This window comes from Esox lucius, chromosome 21 (assembly GCF_011004845.1).
Source record: "Esox lucius isolate fEsoLuc1 chromosome 21, fEsoLuc1.pri, whole genome shotgun sequence".
Taxonomy (NCBI): Eukaryota; Metazoa; Chordata; class Actinopteri; order Esociformes; family Esocidae; genus Esox; species Esox lucius.
This window is the reverse complement of record NC_047589.1, coordinates 22,199,521-22,221,961: the sequence shown is the minus strand read 5'-3', so window position 1 is coordinate 22,221,961 and position 22,441 is coordinate 22,199,521. Positions and strand designations below refer to the sequence as shown.

Sequence of the window (22,441 nt, the reverse complement as noted above, 5' to 3'; positions counted from 1 at the left end):
TATGCCCCCATATTTAGCATATTACTTAGATGTATACAAGATGATATATAACCTATGGTACTAAAGTAGTCTAAAGTAGTCTAGGTCAAATATCCATAGGCTACAAAACCATTTGTGCAAGGATTTGTTTGAAGTAGAGTGTGGCTATAGGTGATTTTAAAGCAATTCCTTTGTCTTGTTGTTACACAATCTAAAACAACTGTCCAGTACAAGGCCATGTTGGTTTTAAAAAATACCATACATTCAAAATAATGTATACAACAGCGACATCTATCGAACTTTGGGTGGGCTTGCACCTGAGCCTTAATACTATATATTCATCTGAGAGATTTTAGCTAGGACCTACGAAGTTGTAGTATTAAAAAATATCTATGAATTTTCACTGGCTTGGAAGGTAATTTAAACATGTTTTTTTGGTGGCATCTAATGTTTCTTTATTGCTTTTAGAAAATGATATGGCCTCTCACAGTCAGACATAAGAAAAACTTCCACAACATGATCATCTATAGAAGTAGAAGGTAATACTTCTTGTGGATTTCTTTTTGTGTATGTAAATTGAATGTAAATAGAAACGGTGTTGTCTAACAATAACAAACAATAACACACAGGTAAACATGCCTTGCAGAACAGGAATCATTCAAACTAAATTACATTAATTATTTTATTTTCCTTTATCTAATGAATAAATAGGCCAAACGGTGCAGAAGAAAATCCTTGGCAGTGATTTAGTTCTTAATAACATAAATAAACAAACACCACTACAAACCAACTTCTAAAAATACCTGCTTCCACTATGCTTGTTACGTCAGGGAAAAGACTTCATCATTTTCATTTGTTTGTAAAAGTTGTAAAAAAAAAAAAACATTGTTAAAAACGTTCATCCATGTTAAAACTATGAAAATAATTCTAATGGTACTATGTAATATTTACCTTATATCTACTTACAAATTATTAACTAGCTGTGCAGATATTATTACCTATGTGTAACCACCTGTAAAAGATTTCCATATTCAAGGAGGGGAATTAGATTTTAAGTTAAATTCCCTGAAGAAAAAAAAAAAAGAGTAGTCTTGCATACGAGTACACAGCAGACATTGTGAAAGGGAAACACCCTACGGCAGGATTTCATGATATGAGGTAAAAGGCAGAAGAGTCACCCACTGGAGGGAATCATCCAATGGAGAGATAGAGGTTGATCTTTACTTTTGCACACCTGGGTCACTATCGTCCCGCTCGTAGCTGATTGGCTGCAGTTGCTGGACAATGTAATTGGCCATCTCGTGGGTCCCCGCAGCGACCACTCTTCGGGACATAAGGTCAAGAGGACCCCCTGGAACAGACAACACATTGTATATTACGTAACAGTGATACCCATCCAAATATTTATACAATCAGATATTCAAATAAACCATAAATAAGAGTCATGTATGAGTAAAAAGTACTCATCCTTATAGTTTATTTGTATATGTGGTTGTATGAGTGTTTGGACTGATTCATGTATGAGTAAAACATACTCATATTTATAGTTTATTTGCATATACAGCTCGGGAAAAAATTACGAGACCACTGCACCTTTTTCTTTCCTTTCCAAAAAAGTTAAAAAGGAAAGTTTTGACTGAGGAACAGAAGCGTTCAATTTGCAGTGGTCTCTTAATTTTAACCCTTCTGTTCCTCACTCAAAACCTTCCTTTTCAACTTTTTTGGAAAGGAAAGAAAAAGGTGCAGTGGTCTCTTGTTTTTTTCCGAAGCTGTATGTGGTTGTATGAGCGTTTGGACTGATTAATGTATGAGTAAAATGTTATCAGTCCAAGAGCTCATACAAACACATACACCAGTATCAACTACAAATAACAGTACATTTGACTCGCACATGAATCAGTGCAAACACTCACCACCAAACGGTGTCCCACAAACAAACCAAAATCTAAAAAAGTCAATCCCATTTCTAGTCAGGCACCATCATGGCCCACTACCTGACAGTTGGAACTGACTGAAGTGCGGAATCTTCTACTACATTACAGGGAAGCTTGGCTTCAGAGAGGGGCCTTGTTCTCTCTGGGTTGTCAGAGACTGAACAGCAGCCCACAGGCAGATGACCACACGATGCTGACCTCACACCCAGTCACTTGTACTATAAACAGTAGCCCTTTTGTGCAACACCCAGGGGCCTGGGGAGGAAGCCATGAACATGGCTGGCGGCAAGTCTCTTTTTCAGTAGGCTATCAAGCTCAGCATTACAATGGCTTCGGAAGGGCACAGTTCATTCACTCGTATAGTAACACTCAAGGCTCACCAGCCACTGTTTGAAATACAATGAATAGTGGATTCTCTTTTTGAAAGTTTTGGTGTCTTATCACAATAATGAAAAGTTGTAAGAACCAGTAAGTTGCTCAGGTGAAATCTCTAGCTACTATATCCATCTCATTGTTGCCTCCTCCTGGACAAGCCAGTAGCTGACAGGACACTTTGAAACCAGGCAACCTGGGGGAAAGACAGGACATCATTGAAGCAAAACACTATCAAACATCTCAGACGATCCTTCCACCCCATCAGCCATCGTTGACTGACAGTAAAACTCCCCAGGCATTCTATGATCCTCACCTGAGGTGTCCACGACGACTCCCCCCGCCTCTCGGATGATGACGGCGGCGGCTGCGATGTCCCAGCAATGCAGGCCGTATTGGTAGTAGGCCTCAGCCGACCCTGTGGCTACCAGACACAGGGCCAGGGTGGAGCTGCCGATTATCCTCACCCTGGAACACAGGAAGTAGCCCAGGGCCATATGTAGCAAGCCACTCAGAGTTCGAGTGCTGATCCAGGGCCCAGGCCCAGGTCCCCTCTGCCCCCAGCTTATGTCATTCTAGTCATTGTAATCTAAAAGGCAGAACCAGCACTACTATTTCAAGATATACAGCTCCAGGTTCCGAAAAAGCCCAAACAGATCTGGAACCAGGATATTGGAGCAAAATCTTGGGCCAAAATACATGGCTGCATTGATCTCTGACGACTTTGGATCGTTGAGGTCCAGACTAAAGCACCACACATAGACCCCGGTCCAGTCCTTTGGTGAACACAGCCCAAAAACACGTTAGAATGTTTTGCAAAGGAAAACAGAAACGGCTTATCTAATTAGAGCAGTTGATACTTAGTGACTATTGACAGCCCTGGGGAACAACAATTTTTTACATACCCATGAGCTGGGGCACTCAGTAACTTCATGATGTTCCCTGAGAAGATGTTCAGTGTTGCCTGGTCACGCTTGGCTCCGATCTCAGTCAAAATGAGTGCTTTGGAGACATCTAACGGTCGGAGGGAATAGATGAAAAGTTTCCGATTAGGATAACGGACACAGTACATTTCCATGAACTGATAAAGGATCCCTCCAGGACTCCTTTTAGAACGCTACGTGGTACAATGTTGCTGTTGCTTCCCTTGCTAGTTTAAAACAAAACATTACAATCCCCTGTGAAAATGCGGGTGCGCCCTATCAAATAGCGAAGAAAAGTTGACTAGCCTTTTTCCTTTGATACATGGATCCTGACACCATTGCAGAATGCCCCATGGCCTTTTCTTGCGGTGTATAATGTCCCGTCGAAGCAATGGTATATTACTCCAAACTCAAGCTACAGGAATAAACAGATACCATTGTAATAATGACACAGTGTTTTCAACTTCGTCCATTCGTCTACATCTCTCATGCTTACCTCTTTGTTCACAGCAAAACCGATGCTGACGGCCACCATGGGGAAACTTAGAAAATGAGGGGCATCATTAGTAAACCATGTTTGTTAAAAAATATTCTACAGATGACATTTGTTATCCGGGCTTTCCTCTAAACTAAAGTGTTCAAGTGTCTCTTTCGCTGAAGACCCAGAGGATGCTGCACCAATCACAGTCTCCGATGTATTGTCTGGTTTTTAACTTGCTTTTCTGCAGCCAAGCCTGGGTACCAGAGGCAATGGCTCACACATTCCATCACGTTGAGTAGGCCGGCTGAGGCGTCCGCCGTAACTATTCTTGCAGAATCACTGTCCCTTCCCCTGGCTTCATTGATGTTTCCGGGCGTGTTGCTTTGATCAAACTTAGAATGTAGCCCCATGACTGTTGCTGCATGGAGGACAGCAGCCAGAACACCCGACCTCCTGTCACAGAGCACGTCAGTTAGCCCTAACTGCTCCTAGGTCATTGCTGTGTTATGACACGCATGTGCTAACTACCGGATGTATCTGATAAATGACTAAAATGTTATGGGGGAGACTGCAAGCAACAAAACATGCGAATAAAAACTAAACACATGTGCAGAGCGTGACTGGTGCAGAACCTTCTGGAACTTCAGTGAGAGACAGTAAATACTCTCTTAAGGCCGTAAAAAGAGGGCTCTGCTGCCACTCTGCTATCCTCATCAGCTACTATGTGCCATAGTACAAACATGATGTTCAACATGCGTTGTGTTGAAATATTTCTGTAGGAAACTCGTTCCACCTGTGAACAAAGTTGCAGGTCCCATCAATAGGGTCGATGATCCAGGTGGGGCTGTCTGTGAGGATGCATTTCTCCCCAGCTGCAGACGACTCCTCTCCAATGAACCTGTCAGGTGGTCACAATCTACAGTCAAAACTAGATCAACTAAGCTCCAGTTTCTGAGAAAGATGTGAATGGACTGGATAGGATTTTGAACAGCATAGGAATGGCTCCACATGAGCTTCCAAAACGGCAAACGCCTATCCAGTAAACATACAGATTACGCAGACGATTTGTGGCAAGCTAGGTCCAAAGTGGAAGCTCCCCTGTCTTGAGGAAGATATCATTAACATACATCACTGAGGGACAGCATTGCATGTACCTGTGAGAGGGGAACCTGTCCCTGAGGGTGGAGATGATGAGCTCCTCCACCTGTTGATCTGCCTCGGTCACCAGGTCGGTTGGCGTGCTCTTGGTACTCACACTCTTCTCTTGTTTCACTGCTTCCTGTACTACCTGGAGAAGCGTGGAGGTAAGTAATACACTATAAAACAAATCAGCAACACTAGGGACTGAGGATCAAGAACGTCCAAATCCATGCCCTTTCCATTTGAGTGTACTCCCAGTTTATACAGTGTAAATATTTCTGGTCTCAGTTTTTAAATAGTATCACAGCTGAGAATCAAATAATATTATATGTAACAGTGTACCTACTTGGTAGTTTATTCGTACCCTTAAGAGTTCCAGAAATGTGTGGCTTTTGAATCAATTCACAACTTATTTTGCCCATGGTTGTTATGTTTCCTTTGGTTTGGTTTGCCTAAACAGGTTCGGCTGATCTGAATGCCAAGTTATGCCAAAATAATTTTGTCACCGGAAAGCAAGGTGACGCGTAGCAGGTCTCGAACTACATACGTACTTAAACTCGTTCGCATTGTTCTCGATTAATTGCGAACGAGTTGAGATACTTAGCCATGATTTTGCAACTATATTGCAATTACAATATAGTTCAGAGACCCAAGGTCTCTGAACAGTCCTGAAATCGTCCGACTTACCTTGCCAGCTTTACGTGCAACTTCGACAGCAACATCCAAGCACTCCGCCCAGCACTTGTCGCTGTCCGAGTTTGTCATTTTATATTGAATAAGAGTAATTGTATTTCTGTTTACATTAGTTTATTCCAGACATCCATGAGTCAGCACATAAAAAACTGTTATGCTTGCGTGTGGTGTAGGCTACGGTCTCCTGTATGATCCCGTTATGGCCGGTGTCCGCTGTCCACCTCGATGTAGCAGAAGGGTGCCTATCCACTGCCCTGCTGAGTTGACTCAATGGGGCCTACAAATAAAATGTACGACCATCAAAACGTTTGTATGATTCCACGTAGAATTCGAAATACATTGACGCGTGCAAATCTCTACAGTCGCGACAACGTTGAGTCATGAGCAGTCTGGATAGAACTAGATGAAAGCAACTCCGTGTTATCGGTCGCCATTGTCAAATCATAATCTTTTAGTAAGTCCAATAAAGTGTATTTAGCGATTAATACTCTTAAATAAACAAACCAGTAAGCAAAATCAGTTAAATAAAGGTAGCTTACAGACACGTAGAATTACATATCTTGCAGGTGGTCCTGAACAGATTTTCCAGAAGAGGACGCCAGATGCCTTCTTATCCAATGATGATGAAAGAGATGCCGCGACGCGTAAGCAGAATTAACTCTGCATCACGTGACACGATCATGTCTGACATGCTGCTGCCGCCACGGTCATCCCCAATGGTTGTCAAATGTCATTTGCGACATGTTTTGCTTGCTTGATGGATACAACTGTAACCATAAATGCATCGAAATGTAGTAGGCTACTACTGTAATTAAGATGTACTTAAGAATCAATAGTCTTTTAACGCGATATAATATATATTTACCTCAATGTAGGAATGAAAATTTGCATAGTTTAAATAAACAACACAAACGCCGCTATGACCCTATTATGCCAATTAGTGTAATTATGTAATCTGAACGATTTCGCCTAGAGCCTGTTTAGCCATGCTAGTTGCTCTGGTCAAACACAACACCACGCCCACTGAAGTTGTTTTCTCCACAAAGAGTCTGGGGGCCGATTTCGAATGACTCCAGGTGAAATGTTTTTTTGTTACAGCACGGAGAAATTTTCACCCACATTTCACCAACAGTTTGCCTGTGGATGTTACCATATTACACGTTAAGTACAGATAGACACACAGTGAGTGTTCCACTGTCCTTTCCCCGATTTTATCATTTTGGAAAAGCAATCTTTTTAGTGTACATTGTAAAGCCTGCATAGGTCATATGAAGTTTTGCTGGTAATACAAATGATGTACTCTGCACCTTTATACTATTCTACATTACTCCTATTCTCCAGAACAGCGTGCCTCCATGTTTATCTATACCAAATCGGTTTGGCATGGGTGCCACCCCACTCCTGACACCAGTGTACCGAATCCTGACATGTAGGAAACAATGAGGTGATCGAACAGGGAGGGAATCGTGGCACGAGTCACGACGTACCAGGCCCTATGCCAGGAGTATTCAACTCCTACCCTATGAGGTCTCGAGCCTGCTGGTTTCATTATTCAAACAGCTTATCAACTAATTATCAAGTCCTTGGCTGCTTGATTCAGGTTAGCTAGTTCAGAGCTATAACAAAACGATGAGACGGTTGGGAGTGACCAGGGGAGGTTTGAGAACCCTTTAGACTAGAGGGTTGCAATGAAACTGTTAGACATTTCTAATGATAAACTAAAAACTTAAAGCGGTATATTGTAGCCCATCCTCCCCCGAGTCGGAATATACCACTTTTGTTGTCATGGCACATTTTTGGTAGACGCTATTGGATTTCTAATGACAAACTCAAAAATGTGCATTTTATTTTTTCTTCAAAAATCTAAAAGCCGTAGATTGTAGGCCATCCTCCCCCGAGTTCGATCACACCACTGTTGTTGTCATGGCACACTTTTCGTAGACGCTATTGAATTACTAATCATAAACTCAAATTTGCTAAAATATTTCAAAAACGAAAAGCCGTAGATTGTAGCCCATCCTCCCCCGTGTCCGAATATACCACTTCTGTTGTCATGGCACACTTTTTGTAGACGCTATCACCCAGTTAAAATATATTAAGTTTCTGATTAATATTTACCTAAATCCGTGTGGTTAAACCAAGTGGTTTTAGAGGTTGAATTTATTTTGTCATGCGATAGTGTGTCGCGGGTGTGTGTATGGAGAGCAAGAGAGCACATTGAGTCACTTAAATCGGCGATCTATATGATAGCCGTATGTAGGCCTAATAGATATACCACTGGGGTTAGGATTGGGGAAGAACTGCTGAGTTGCATTCTATGAGAGGCACTTTGAAAACAGCTCTACTATGTGGAGCTTCAATAGACTAATCCATCCATTGTTAACGGTGGGATAACCGGCTTGACTGGGTCTGAGACAACAGATGGGTTTCAGTCGGAAATGACAGGACTAATCGAACAGTAGTTTACATTTAAACGGAATTATGTGAAATCCCATACAAAATGCATAATAATAGTCCTACACAATCTCTCATAATTTAAAGTGCTCTCTGTCATAATGGTAGTTTTTATAACAAACAATTAAACAACAATCTTTAAGTAAGTAGGGATCCTTGACTTTAAGCTTGGATTAAATCTAATTTAGAAATAATTTTTGACAAGTCGACTCTTATTAGTGCCAGCTTGTTTTGCAAATTAGATTAAGAATGTTGTATTTCCAGTCAAACAGCGTTCTGTCTGGATTACCTGCTCTCACTACGCGCACACAAATACAATTGTCATTCTTATTCTCCCACATACTACTACTCTTAACGGCATTTGCGGTTTAATATTAACATAGTATCCAGGCTAAATAAAGCCATGATTTTAAAGCCGCAATCTTGACCACTACTAAAGTTTGGATAAACTTTGGCGCACACTCATGATCTATGTTTGGAAGATCGCCGTCCAATGGAGATTTTTAGGTAAACGCTCCAAACAATGTATACCGAGGAATATGGATTTTTTTATGTCATGAGTATTCCGCCCTATTTTTAATCGGTTTCGCTTAAGCTATCTAGGGCATTTTTTTATGATTTAGCAGGATTTATTTTGTCCTGTCTCTACAGTGGGTGAAAAAGATTGACATTCCCTCAGATATGCAGGGACTGAGTGTTAAATGTAAATTTAGCCTTACTTTTACCCTGTTCTTATCGGTCATTTGCGTTTTCATTTTCTGTGAATATTTGATATATTACCCTGCAATTTTGCGTTGTTCTTGGCCGGAGTTGAAAGGGGACAGGGAGGTGGGAGTCTCCCCGCTCCACGCTTTGTTTCTTTCGGATACCCACCTTCTTGGTGCAATTAAGGGACACTGGTTCGATAAACTACGAAGGTAGGAAGTGAAATTCTATAAATGTCATAGCTGATTCTTACTTTTGTTTACTGTTTTGAGTTTCCCCGTAGAACTGTCACTTATTGGGATAGTCTTCAACGTCCATGTAATTCATCCTGGCCATTGGTTAGACTATGTGTAGTAACCTAGAAACCTCTTGTTTGGCTTACTTAAGTTTCTTTTTCCTTTAGTTTTCAAAGCATTATAGACAAAATATTGTTTTGTTTTATTTTTGAATGAGTGGTGTTGTTGCGCTTTCTCCTGAATACTATGTCCCCTAGATATTTGCATACAGGACCCTGAACACTAGGTCCCCAAGATATTTGCAGACTAGGGTCCTACACCTGACCTGTCTACAGTTGTTCATATTGTGCATTTTGAATCCATTCTGCCCTTGATTCTGCATTGTGAGCACATACATTACCAATAGACTAGTCTAGATCCCAATGAACTTTTCCCAGAACACATTGTTTCAATGCCTGAGGGTTTCGTGTGTTTAAATTAGGATATTGTTTTACACTTACACCCAAGTTCAAGTAGAATGTTTTTGTCAAATTCAATTATATATTTAAACTACATATTTGTGGAGTGCTTGAGATATTGTTGTGACCACCACCAACATTAGGGTGGCCTGATCTAGGCAGACTCTGAGGTGCCCTACACCTTTCAGTTAAACTCCTTGTGTATATATAAAAATGTAACTAGCTGTTAAATCCTTGCTTACTCTCTCCTTGTTTCCTACATGCTCAGATACACAATAATGTACTGCAGAGCTTCGATGTATCACATAGCTAAGCTCTTTACCAGTGGTTCATAAGTAGGTCAGTATACATTGTTATTGTTTAGACATTCTTATAATCTTACAATTCAAAAGGAAATTGAGAAACATCACTGGCTTGGTGTTAACATATGACTTAATAGCCACTCTCATATATACCAAAAAGTAGATTACAAAACTTAAGTCATTTTCAGCTTTAGATTAAAAAATAAATAAAAAGACATACTTTTTTATGGTAGTGGTATGTGAAAACACAAACAGCCATTGGCCAGAAAGTACACAGACCAATAAAGTGCATTTAAATGTGTCCTTGATCAAAGCTCAGAAAAGTAAGAATAGGTCCATGTAAACAAAAGAATGAGCGTGCATTTTGTGTGTAGGTAATGTTAACCACTGGCATTTACATAATTTGGGGAAGGCATGACTGATGCTGCGTGCACTGAATACTTTGGGTTGGAATGTGGACAGTGGCAGTTTTTCAAGGACAAGAATAGAATTAATCCTCTTACATGTCTCAAATCAATGTTGGATATTATGAAATCAGTGTGGCATCCAACTTTACCGACTAAACCGGATCACTGCAGTGACTGGACAGCCTCATGTTGACATGGTCTATGTTGAGTTGGTCAGTCAGATTTCTTCACTGGAACCAGGATCTGTTTGATACAGGATGAAGCATGATGGACAGTAACCCATCAGTGCGTTTTGTCTCTCTGGTGCTGGGCTGTCATTGTGACTAGTGGATTATGGGACAGCAAGGGCCCAGAGTCAGGAGTTTTTCATAGTGGTGCTTACTAGTAGTTGTTCCACATTCCAAAATGTCCTGCGGAAATCGTAATGCACACTGTTCTTTACCTCTTCATAGGGAATGGCAGATGGAGAGGGCTTTCCAGACAGCACTGGGGCTCCAAAAGCCAGAAGTAGTCTTTATTTTGGGAGACATCTTCGATGAAGGGAAATGGAGCTCTCCAAAGGTTTGTACTCTATGTTGAAAGACATTTCCTGTTGTTACGCCACACAACAGCTGCACAATTCAGGATATGTGGTAATATCTGTTTTATTTATGTTTTATTTTGGTTCATTGAGAAGTCATTAAAATATGTAAACTGTCACTTTGCCATCTTGATCCACTCCTCTATTGAAATCAAAACAGTAATGCACTTTGCTGATCGAATATTACAGCTGTTTTGGTAACCACATCAACTTAATTTGCTCCTTTTGCAAACAACAGATATTTAGACCTTTTTCTAACCAGTTGAAACGGTAGATCACTGGCTGTTTCAATTTTATAATGCTGGACAGATTGCCCTTGAGGTCTGGACCTGCCACCAGATGTGCTTTAGTAGAAACACTGAAACTGAATTATCTTACACTCTTTCTGACATAATGGGATGATATAACTCAAATCCCACCAAGGGAGGGAGTAGAAAAACAGTAGGGGCAGGAGGAGATGATGTTTGCTTTTTAATGATCACATTGTACAGCTGTTCTAGTAATCACAACAGCTTAATTTTCTCTTTTATAAGCATCTTTTATAAACATCTAGACTTCTATACAATTGGAGTTGGATTAATGATTGAGGATGTATAATCAGCTATTCATATTTGACTTTTACCAAGCAATAATTACACCTGTTATCTGTAATCACATTAAGTCAGTGTATTGTCATCTATATGAATGGGACACTTTCAATGACAGAACTAAGGGAACATTATTCCTAAACAGGAGAACTTTTGGCACATCAGTACATGACTACTTTATTGTTTTGTGTATAAAAAGGTGCTCTCTGCTATTCTGAATTAAAATCGTATATATTTGAAAACCTTGCTGAGAAGTTAGATCACTGAGAGCACATCAAATCATGGTATACCTTTCAAATCTGAAATCTGAACAGAAGTATATCAATCCAGTTAAAGTACTGTGAGGGCATATACGGTTGATTGTGTCACACATCCTGCTTTTATCCCAACCCACTTAAAGAGCCTTTTTCAAACCAGGGGCTGTGTCCCGTGATAAAAAGGGTTGTACACTTGGTTCATAGAACCAGGGTTATGAATGTGGCTCAAACTTTGAAGAAAATATTATGAACCGTGTGTGTGGGGTGGTGGGGATAGTTATTTTTTTCAGGATCATACACAGTTATTGCCTGCTGATCTTCCTTGAGGTTTTCATGAATGTCTTATTCATTTCAATGTGCAAGAAAAAGGGCACAAAGTTAACGGTGACCCAATTTAATATTCAGCTAACTGATATAATACTTAGTACTGATACTAGTACCATAATCTTTTCAAATTCCTTATAAAGTGTTGCAAAATGAAGTTGTTTCTTCAGTAGTTATTAGCAATTAAATATGTATACCTAACTTCACCACATAAGGGTGCTATACTGTCATCTAAACAGACATTTCAATATACATATTTAACTTTGACTACGTTTTGCTGCTTCACTGAAGTAGGACAGGTTAAGTCACTTCTACAAAAAGTTTTAATTCTCTTTCTAAACAAGGAACTGATTCAGACCTGAGACACCAGGTGAGGTCAGTTAACTACCAGGTAAAAGCAAAATCCACCAGTATTTCAGCCCTTCCAGAGCTGAATATCCCTGCACTCGGCAGTCCTGCAGTCCCGACCTCAACACAGAGCTCAAAAGAGTCCTCTGTTACCTTCTGATTACACCTCCTTCTGACTTTAGGACTGGGAGGACGATGTGCGGCGCTTTAAGCAGATCTTCCGGCACCCCCGAGATATGGAGCTAATAGTTATCATTGGGAACCACGACATTGGCTTCCATCATGAGTAAGTTATTGTTGGAGGAGTCACGGTTTAAAGGAGATTACCAAGTGCATTTCAGCAAAGCACACAGTAAATTGGTTATCTAGCGTTGACAACAATAGTTTTGTCCATTATGACTAGGTTCAGGCTTTCAGGTGTTGCTGCTCGCTTCATTTTGATGCTACGTTATTTCACTTTAAACAGGATGAACTGGTACAAGCTTGAACGCTTCGAGAGGGTCTTCAACGTCACATCTGCCCGGATCGTTACGAAAAAGGGAGTCAAGTAAGACCGTCTGCTATAAATAGTATAATCTAATCTCCCCTGAATGTCTGTTTAATCTGCAGTTTGTTGTTCATCACGTTCATGTGTACCTTCAGCCAAGCAAACTTGGAAATAAATAAAATGCCAGGTTGTAAAGATACTACAGAGACCTTAGTTCAATGCCTATTTACCTTTTCAATACTCCAGGAGTGTCTAAAGGGGGTAGCAGAAGGCAAGTGGCATCACTGAATGCCTGTCCTGGCCGGGTCGCTGGCACAGTTTAATGTGCAGAACCGGAGTAGAATCCATTATCTCTCATGCTTGAGGAAATATTTGTTGCTACTTTTCTGCTACTATTTGTCCTGTCAATGTTTGTTCCCCTCTTAAGTTTTGTGCTGGTGAACAGTATGGCCCTGCATGGAGACCGCTGCCCCATCTGTGAGCAAGTGGAAAACGAGCTGTATAGCCTCTCTCAGACCCTCAACTGCTCAATGAAGGTGATCTTTGTCACAGTGGCTTTTGTTAATAAGTGCCATGGATTTACTTAAGGGACCAATACTTTAGGATAATCCGTTTGCAGCTAATGTTCTAAAAATTTGGTATTGAAATGTATCTTGATCCAGTATTTTGAATGATCTCATTTTGGATTTCACAGAGCCAGTGGTCAGGGTCCATGAGAAGATACTGTCAGGAAGAAATGCAGAAATATCCTCCATCATTGTCTATCCTCCTACAGGTACAGTTTGTGTGTGTGCAAGATTAGACAGTCGTAGGTTGTTGCTGAGACATGCGTCATCTAGCTACTCGGTCAGTTGCAAATTAAATCGATGTAGCCGACCTACACTCACCTAAAGTATTATTAGGAACACCATACTAATACTGTGTTTGACCCCCTTTCGCCTTCAGAACTGCCTTAATTCTACGTGACATTGATTCAGCAAGGTGCTGAAAGCATTCTTTAGAAATGTTGGCCCATATTGATAGGATAGCATCTTGCAGTTGATGGAGATTTGTGGGATGCACATCCAGGGCACGAAGCTCCCGTTCCACCACATCCCAAAGATGCTCTATTGGGTTGAGATCTGGTGACTGTGGGGGCCATTCAGTACAGTGAACTCATTGTCATGTTCAAGAAACCAATTTGAAATGATTCGAACTTTGTGACATGGTGCATTATCCTGCTGGAAGTAGCCATCAGAGGATGGGTACATGGTGGTCATAAAGGGATGGACATGGTCAGAAACAATGCTCAGGTAGGCCGTGGCATTTAAACGATGCCCAATTGGCACTAAGGGGCCTAAAGTGTGCCAAGAAAACATCCCCCACACCATTACACCACCACCAGCAGCCTGCACAGTGGTAACAAGGCATGATGGAATCATGTTCTCATTCTGTTTACGCCAAATTCTGAGTCTACCATCTGAATGTCTCAACAGAAATCGAGACTCATCAGACCAGGCAACATTCTTCCAGTCTTCTACTGTCCAATTTTGGTGAGCTTGTGCAAATTGTAGCCTCTTTTTCCTATTTGTAGTGGAGATGAGTGGTACCCGGTGGGGTCTTCTGCTGTTGTAGCCCATCCGCCTCAAGGTTGTGCGTGTTGTGGCTTCACAAATGCTTTGCTGCATACCTCGGTTGTAACGAGTGGTTATTTCAGTCAAAGTTGATCTTCTATCAGCTTGAATCAGTCGGCCCATTCTCCTCTGACCTCTAGGATCAACAAGGCATTTTCGCCCATAGGACTGCCGCATACTGGATGTTTTTCCCTTTTCACACAATTCTTTGTAAACCCTAGAAATGGTTGTGCTTGAAAATCCCAGTAACTGAGCAGATTGTGAAATACTCAGACCAGCTCGTCTGGCACCAACAACCATGCCAAGCTCAAAATTACTTAAATCACCTTTCTTTCCCATTCTGACATTCAGTTTGGAGTTCAGGAGATTGTCTTGACTAGGACCACACCCCTAAATGCATTGAAGCAACTGCCATGTGATTGGTTGATTAGATAATTGCATTAATGAGAAATTGAACAGGTGTTCCTAATAATCCTTTAGGTGAGTGTATTATACAGAATCACCTGGTACTGCTTTTTAAAATCTACCTTGATTTTGCTTACCGTTCCATTTATTTATTTTTTAGAAACGGAATGAATAAAACTGACTAGGCATTAACCTGAATAGGGACTCGTGTTCCGTTAACTGCATTTCCGATTCATTTCCTTCTATCCATACTGTGATCAGCACTTCCCTCTGTACCGTCCAAACGACGCAGAGTGCACGGGGCAAGACGCTGCCTCTCCTGACGAGCGCAACCAGGTGTTCCATGAGCGCTACGACGTGCTATCCCAGGAGGCATCTCAAAGGGTGAGCTATACACGCTAACTACGGTAACACCCGAGGTGCTTCTCCATTGTATACAGTGACCTCCTCTGCTTGCTTTCACCATTTGTTTCCAAATTAGTGCAAATGAAAATGGGATGAGGACTTTAAGATACAACATATCCCTAGGGGTTCATTTTGAAGGGTGCAAATATCATACTGTGTTGGGTAGTCAAGCCTGGATTCAGTCCAAAAGCGAGTTAAAGGCCTTGCTGCTTTTTAAGGAAATATAATAATCCTGACTGGTTTGACCCATGTGACTGCACACCATAGCACTGGTGTCAGCAAGACAATGCAAGCATTACCATTCACCGGTCTCTCTACAGTTACTTTGGTGGTTCCAGCCACGCCTTATTCTGAGTGGCCACACCCACAGTGCCTGTGAGGTCGTCCACAACAACAAGCACCCAGAGATCAGTGTTCCTTCGTTCAGTTGGCGCAATCGGAACGACCCCAGCTTCATCCTGGTAACTAATTGACTACAAGAGCTGTTTGAGATTTGTAATTCAACAAGTGAACTCACATTTTACAATTCTTTGAAGAAAAGAGAAGATGAACACAAGCTCTTTGCTTCTTGTTCTCCACAGGGCACCTTCTCCCCCACAGACTTCCAGTTGGCCAAGTGTTTCTTGCCTGAGGAGAGCAGCGTGGTGGCTATCTACTGTGCCACAGCCATGGTTCTCATCTTGTTGCTCATGGCCCACATCCACTTCTCCAAAAACTCAATGATCCTGGCCACAAGCCTCCTGGGCAAACACAAGGGCCTGTGACTGTTAGTGTTTCCACTAAATCAAATGTTCCTTGGCTGGCGGCTAAAAAAAAGGCTGCTGCAGCAGGACCCAGAATACCAAATGCTGCGTTTAGAGGCCGTACCTGAAATGTATAATTTCCCTGCTGTCAAAATCAGCAAAAAACTATTGCTTTTGGAACTTTTGTTAGTGTGCTGAACAGTGTAAACTATAAATGTTGGTCATTAATTTCTCCAGTTTCAATTTTTGTTAATTATTTTAAGGAAGATTCAGACAAGTCTAAAGAAAAATGTTTAACATCATTGTTTTAGAATCTCAAACGAAGTCTGTGACCAGGCACCTTTGATTTCACCCTTTAGACCAAAAACACCTTGTGATGGGTTGATCTTTTTACATTCAAACCTACAACACCTTGTAAAGGGCCTTGGCTGCTCTGTTACACCATGTTAATTTTAAAGTATTGGCAACATGAATGTTTTATTCACTGTGACTTTATGGCAGAGTTAGTGAAGTTATGGCAGAGCCATCTTTGAGCCTTTAATTGTAAACCTGGATGAAATCAGTGGAGGGAACTGTATTTTTAGCCACTGTTATTTATGCATATACAAAGTGTACATAATAGGTCGTATTTTCCTGCATATTCAGTTTAGACACGAACAAAAAAAACAAAGGTCTTCTGATGCCTCTTTATTAAAATAAAAATATTTTTTTGTATTCCTTTAAAGGCCTGACACAAAAGTTTTACCACTCCCGACTCCATGCTCTCAGAATAGACTTGCACATTGAAAGCTGCTGTTCAGTGTAAAGAATAGCCTATCTAACAGTGCTCACAAACCCACAACGCCCGCGCCATTGTGAAGGGGCTGTCCATGCCCAAATGACCACTACTTTCACACACTTGTCATTCTATATTAAGTTGACGCCTATGCATGTGTATGCATACATACGTTCAAGACATTCAGAAATATATATACGCATAGGCACACATTACTATGTATAATTGTACATATAGATTTATAGAATATATGTATATCTTTATAAATGTATATGTACAGTACATATATATTAATATAAAATGCATATGTACAGTGTACATATACAGTGCGTGAGTGTGTGTGCGTACGCGTGTTTTACAGTACATGCATGCTTCGTAGCACGCATACGCACACATTTACTGGCACGCGCGTGTATAAATCTCATACACACTCCATGTCTAAAAAGACGCCTCCTACTGTGGTGAAACAACGCCAGGTTGCAATGTGGACACGTCAGTGATCTTCCAATGTATTAAAGCTGAGAATCAGAAATGAAGAGGGAAATGTTCACCGTCCATACAGAAGAGGATAAAGGCATGTCCCGGGTTGCCGTCTGGGGTCATTGCGGTAGGTAAGTGGTTAATTTGCATAATGTATACAGGATTTTCATGTTTTTCTTTACCTCTCGCAAATGTTTTCTCCTTTTCTACTAAATAACATTTTCCTTTTTTTTTTTTTATAAATCAGAAAAACTAACCTTTACGGAGAAAGAGAGAGAAACTCCCCATCTGCAGTCTCTTGTCAGATAGTTTGACATCAAGCTGTACAGTCAAAAACATACATCAGAGCTCAATGTACAGGTACAGCCATTATCAAGGCACAAAGATCTTCTACAAGTAGTTTTTTTTTTCTCTCAATAAAGTTGTACAAAATTACATTTTGCAGTCTGTACAAGATAATCAACCTTGCACAGTGTACAAGATAATCAACAAAAACAAAAATATATTATATATATATATACTGTATTTATATATAGAACTATTGCCCAAGAGATCTAAGTCAAAAAGGACCATCTGTGGGCAAATCAAAGTGAGTGTGGTATTTCTCTGTCCATCTAGACATGAGTGGCAGAAAACTGCTGCTGCCCTTCAGCCAGAAGGTGCATAGGGCTCAAACTCCCAGGATTCTCATTGTCTCCCTTAAGCCCCACCCTCTCAATGCTATTTCTGTTCCTCAGAAGCCACTCAATGGCAGCCTGAAAGACTCTTCATTATCCTGAAAATAAAACAAAAGAAATAAAACAAACAAACCCAAACAAAAAGTGACAGAGTAATAAATATTATGGTGCTACATCATGTGTATGTCTTTGACAGCTTTAAAGGGACACTTTCACCAAAAATCATATTTGGGTAAAATAAATCCCACCGTGGAATGTTATACTCCACAATAAACCATTGTTACTTCTGCCCCAGGCTTAATTTAACTTAATTAGCATTGTGAAAATTCATGAATTGAAACCGAGTGAAGGTTCAAAAGCAGCATAGCAAGCGTATAATTTAAAAAAAATGCAGTGGCATCGTTTACCTCAAATGACCTTTCTATGGTGTCTACCTTACAAGGATGTTAGTTTTGCAATAGCACTTACATGTTCAAATGAGCTGATACTTCCTGTTAGTTTTGTTCATACATGTTATCAATCAGCATCTTTTCATGCATTCGCCATTAAAGTCCCGCTTCTCGGGATTGGTAGCTAGGACTGGCACTTCCACATCATGGTACTGAATGGCAAAATTAAACATTCTGCACAACTCTCCGAAATGACTGTGTGAAACTTCTCTACTGGGTGCTTAAAAATTTTCTTGCCAAACAAAAGCCTACTAATGTATTTCTTTGTCAAATCTAGTTGATTAATTTTTTATTGCTCAACTCCAATTTTCTTATTTTTATGAGGAGATTCACAATCTCTACCCAAGTCATTAATGAAATCCATACAAACAATAACATAATTGTTTGTCTGGATTCCATTAACCTCTTTACAGCATCTCTAAAATGTTTAACTGCACTGAAGAAATATACTACATAAACTGAATCCAGTATCCAGTATCTGCCTCTCCATGGTTGTTGATGTTATAAACCACACCCCTGATGACATCATCAATGAGCAACAGGTGCTGGGCGCTGTAGCTAGGGAAAATAGTGCCAGTTTGGAGTAAATTTCCAACAGCTATTTCATTTTTATGCAATAAAAAAGAATTGCTGCTAGCATGACAGATTACAAAATGTAGTTTTAAGTGTTTAGTTATTTAACGTTTGCTATATTGGTTCTACAGTTTCAATTAATGCATTTTGACTAAGCTAATTACTCCCATCTAGGTCAAAAGAATAGCTTATTGGGAAAATGACACCATAGGACTTAAAGAAAAAAAAGAAAACAGAGAGAATTTCACCCAAACAGGATTGTTGGTCAAATGATCCCTTTAAGTTACCTGATGCAAAGTGCATTATGTCTTCTGCCTGCCCCTCCCCCACTCCTCCAAGTACTCTTCAGAACAGGAGAGAAGGGGTCAGGGGGGATAGGCAAAAGGGGAGGAATGGTGGTGGACTGGGGGGGGGTCAGCGGGTAAAGAGAAAAGCAGTCATCCACCAAAGGAGTGTCAGATGGTTGGTACCAACTGTGGAACCAACCCACACTGGAGTCCATTACAGAGCTCCACAATTTCCCCCACGCACGCACATGCACGCGCATGCAGACACGCACACGCGCGCATACACACATACGCGCGTGCGCGCATACACACATGCACATGCGCACGCACGCACACACACACACACACACGCACACACGCACGCGCACACGCACACACGCACGCGCACACACACACGCACGCGCGCACACACACGCACGCGCGCACACACACGCACGCGCGCACACACACACACACACACACACACACAGCGTCAGCTGGTCCATATCCAACCACAACAGAAAAATAACACATTTTAAAACAAAAACTAGAAAACAAAATGGCTAAAAAGGCTTAGTGGAATGACCAGAATAAAGGCATTTGAAATAAGAGTGAGGCACACACAAAATGTCATTTCCCACCCCTGCATATACCTACAAAATAAAAGTCAAAATGGGCCATAAATAAATGAACAAAAAAAAGTTTGTTTTACAAAATCAAAGCAACAATATTAAACAAAAAGACAGCACTGTGATGCTTCAGTAGTTCTCCTGGTCCCTGTGGTAAAAGGGCCATGTGTTTTGGGAGTGGAAACAAACCACGCTGGGATTGGCCAAGCGCTGACTGGATGGAGTGTTGCGACCAATCACAAGAGTTCGTACTGGCGCAGGTGCATCCTCTGGATGATGTCTCGGCAGTCGTTAAAGACACGGCGGATGTTCTCGGTGTCCACAGCACAGGTAAAGTGTGGGTAGCAGTAGTGCTTGCCGTCTCCGCTTGCCGTGCTGATCCTCTGCGGGGTGATGGACATGAGACATCAGTGAGACATCAGTGCCTGAACTGAAATGGAAATGACCCCATCGCTGAAAGGGGTTGCCTCCAAGTTACTGGTATGACCCAAAGGTTTATGGTCAGTACACAGAATGAAAAGGGTACGTACCAGGAACTCATCTCGGATGAAAAACTTGGCCCGGGTCACTTTTGGGTCCTCCCCAGGGTCCGGAACAGCTACAGAATCAGACAAAGGAAACACAAACAGGTTCATTAGTAGAAGGGAATTATATCAATAGGACTGGACGCCATTGAAGCAAGTCAGATTGCATGCAGTGCTTCTGACTGGTGATCTCAGTCCTCCAAATCATTCTGTTTGGCATGTTCATGTTGTTTCCATACTGCAATTTAGCACCCCAGGATAACTATAATCTAAATGTGCTTATGTCAGAGCCAGCACTAATTATCTGACTGGAAGTCCTTCAGTTAGGGGCAACGACAATGCCTAGCCAGGCAGGTGTGTGTGTGCATGTATTTCTGCTTAGTAAATCTGCATGTTTGTAAACTAGTTTATATCAAGCTTTAATTAAAAGTATAAAGTGTATTTTCCATCCATCTCGTTGCCCACCTTCGGCCGGCAGAGTATAGCGGGCATACTCGGGGAAGTAGTCTTCAAGTTTAGATTTCCCTGCTAAGATCTTGTCAGCCAGCATGTCCTGCTTGTTCAAGAACAGGATGACTGAAATGGTCCGTAAAAACCTGTGAACCCACACAACAAAGAGCAGTGTAACTAGACAGGCATTGAAGCCATGACTGCATAGGAGTTAGTGGAAAATAAAACAGGCGGGTTTAAAAAAAAAGCATCACACATCTATGCGTTCACGGCGTTTGGTTGTCTGACTGCGTCCGTTTAATAATCCGCGTTATGATCAGCGTAAAACAACTGCATGCGACAGCTTGATTCGAAAATCTTAACGTAAGGCTATTGACATGACAACACCGGTTCACGCCAAAGGATCGAATTCCCAGGAGTCAGCGGACCGACCGGTTATTCCAGATACTCTTGAAGAGATCCAGAGATTCCCGCAGCCTGTTGGTGCTGTTATCCTCTCTTATCACCATGTTATAACTGCTGCTCGCTGCCACGAAGATGATGGCCGTCACGTCTGGGGGAGGGGAGCACATTAAAATGATCCCTTGAGGCACTAATTGGGCATTATGAGGACCAAACACCGTACCATTGAAAAGCATGTCATGTAGCTTGTCATTGTAGTGTTTCTTTTTTCTTTTTTTTACACAATAAAAGTGCTTTATCCGGGTTATTCTAAGTTGATAAACATAGAGGACAGTTTTCGCTAAAAGGGCAATGTGCCAAATTCAAAACCCAAACTGCAGCAGTGCTCCAGAAGCTGTAGGATAGAATGCTGAACCTCCCTAGGCCAAAAAACACTTACCATTGAAGCACTGAATCCATTTTCTCCTCTCATCTCTCTGGCCACCAACATCAAACATACTAGTAAAGAAGAAGACATTTGTAAGTTGTTTTACATTGTCTAATGTGTGAATAGGCCCAATTTAACTCAACCATGACTTGGTGGACCACTGCGAATCAATTACTTATTGAACTGGGATTTTTAGACCTTTTAGATATAGTTGATTGGAATAATTTTCTACATGGATTTGTGGTAATGACCTAGACCTTGTGGAAAATGAACCACTAAACAAAAACACTTGGCAATGGTGATAGACTTGATGCTGTGTGGGGCAGATATGTTTATTGTGAACACATCAGACCAGTTACACACTACCCTGGTCCTGGAAACTCCAAGATTGTGCACATTTTAGTTTTTAACCATTTCATATTCTCACAATCATTTTACACCTGATTAAGATCACCACAGTTCACTTGAATCAGCTTGGTTGTGCTATGGTAAAACAAATATTTGTGCACTCTTTTCAAAACCAGGTTCCAAAAAGGAAAAGACAACCAACAACTCTCTAAGAAACATTGGTGATAAACTCTAAATAGTTTTATTTAATTTGGGCCATTCAGTTTTATGTATTAAATGTTATTGAATATAGAGCTTTATTTCCATACATTTTGCTACTTATAAAATGTCATTCTTTGACAAAACCTTTGTTAAACATTCAATAATCTTTGAATGGCCATAGCAAGATTTATATTTAACACCCTATATTGCGTAAGTGTGAATATGTATTCAATTCCATATGACAGTCGAACCACCAAAAAGAAGCAATCCTTATGTTTTGCAGTCCCATATACAACCACATGGTGGTGACAATTCCATGAAAATTAGAAACACCCATGGCCACATACATTATTTTAGGGGTGTTTCAACTCTGATCCTGAACAACCAAAACATTTCTGGTCTTCATT

The 22,441-nt window shown here is 41.0% G+C and overlaps 3 protein-coding genes across 8 annotated transcripts in view; 1 reads left to right on the top strand and 2 right to left on the bottom strand.

Moving 5' to 3' along the window:
- Positions 1–654: 654 nt before the first annotated feature.
- On the bottom strand, positions 655–6,403 carry LOC105019513 (inositol monophosphatase 2). The gene is made up of 10 exons (XM_010885751.4): positions 6,388–6,403; positions 6,062–6,289; positions 5,517–5,799; positions 4,844–4,977; positions 4,483–4,587; positions 3,705–3,750; positions 3,515–3,623; positions 3,191–3,299; positions 2,602–2,753; positions 655–1,330 (listed from the first exon to the last, which is right to left on the bottom strand). The coding sequence occupies exons 3-10, from the start codon at positions 5,592–5,594 to the stop codon at positions 1,200–1,202; spliced, it is 864 nt and encodes a 287-aa protein (XP_010884053.1). The 5' UTR covers positions 5,595–5,799; positions 6,062–6,289; positions 6,388–6,403; the 3' UTR covers positions 655–1,199.
- Positions 6,404–6,533: 130 nt separating this feature from the next.
- mppe1 (metallophosphoesterase 1) lies at positions 6,534–16,516 on the top strand. 5 transcript variants are annotated; one of them, XM_013139666.3, is made up of 9 exons: positions 6,534–6,598; positions 10,537–10,645; positions 12,363–12,466; positions 12,647–12,727; positions 13,095–13,203; positions 13,362–13,442; positions 14,947–15,069; positions 15,411–15,551; positions 15,672–16,516. In XM_013139666.3, the coding sequence occupies exons 2-9, from the start codon at positions 10,547–10,549 to the stop codon at positions 15,852–15,854; spliced, it is 921 nt and encodes a 306-aa protein (XP_012995120.2). In that variant the 5' UTR covers positions 6,534–6,598; positions 10,537–10,546; the 3' UTR covers positions 15,855–16,516. The 5 variants fall into 5 exon arrangements, with proteins under 5 accessions (XP_012995120.2, XP_012995121.2, XP_019897546.2 ...); XM_013139667.3 differs by lacking the exon at positions 6,534–6,598 and adding an exon at positions 6,632–6,704; XM_010885752.4 differs by lacking the exon at positions 6,534–6,598 and adding an exon at positions 8,213–8,483.
- A 2,955-nt stretch (positions 16,517–19,471) lies between these two features.
- Positions 19,472–22,441, bottom strand: part of gnal (guanine nucleotide binding protein (G protein), alpha activating activity polypeptide, olfactory type) — a 38,049-nt gene continuing 35,079 nt past the window's right edge. For both annotated transcript variants that reach the window (XM_010885753.5, XM_010885754.5), the window contains exons 8-12: positions 21,498–21,556; positions 21,089–21,209; positions 20,672–20,802; positions 20,213–20,280; positions 19,472–20,065 (exon numbers count right to left, since the gene is read on the bottom strand). In XM_010885753.5, coding sequence (XP_010884055.1) covers positions 19,919–20,065; positions 20,213–20,280; positions 20,672–20,802; positions 21,089–21,209; positions 21,498–21,556 — 526 coding nt within the window. In that variant the 3' untranslated portion in view covers positions 19,472–19,918. The remainder of the gene's footprint in view (positions 20,066–20,212; positions 20,281–20,671; positions 20,803–21,088; positions 21,210–21,497; positions 21,557–22,441) is intronic.

Bases quoted from the DNA above. Each gene is read 5' to 3' on its own strand.
- LOC105019513 (XM_010885751.4), bottom strand. From the start codon at position 5,594: ATGACAAACTCGGACAGCGACAAGTGCTGGGCGGAGTGCTTGGATGTT. The intron at 4,588-4,843 runs GTACATGCAATG...ACCACCTGACAG, and splicing joins GACAGGTTCCCCTCTCACAG to GTTCATTGGAGAGGAGTCGT. The intron at 2,754-3,190 runs GTATGTAAAAAA...CCTGTGTTCCAG, and splicing joins CTGAGTGCCCCAGCTCATGG to GGTGAGGATAATCGGCAGCT.
- mppe1 (XM_013139665.3), top strand. From the start codon at position 8,658: ATGCAGGGACTGAGTGTTAAATGTAAATTTAGCCTTACTTTTACCCTG. The intron at 12,467-12,646 runs GTAAGTTATTGT...CACTTTAAACAG, and splicing joins GACATTGGCTTCCATCATGA to GATGAACTGGTACAAGCTTG. The intron at 15,070-15,410 runs GTGAGCTATACA...GTCTCTCTACAG, and splicing joins CCCAGGAGGCATCTCAAAGG to TTACTTTGGTGGTTCCAGCC.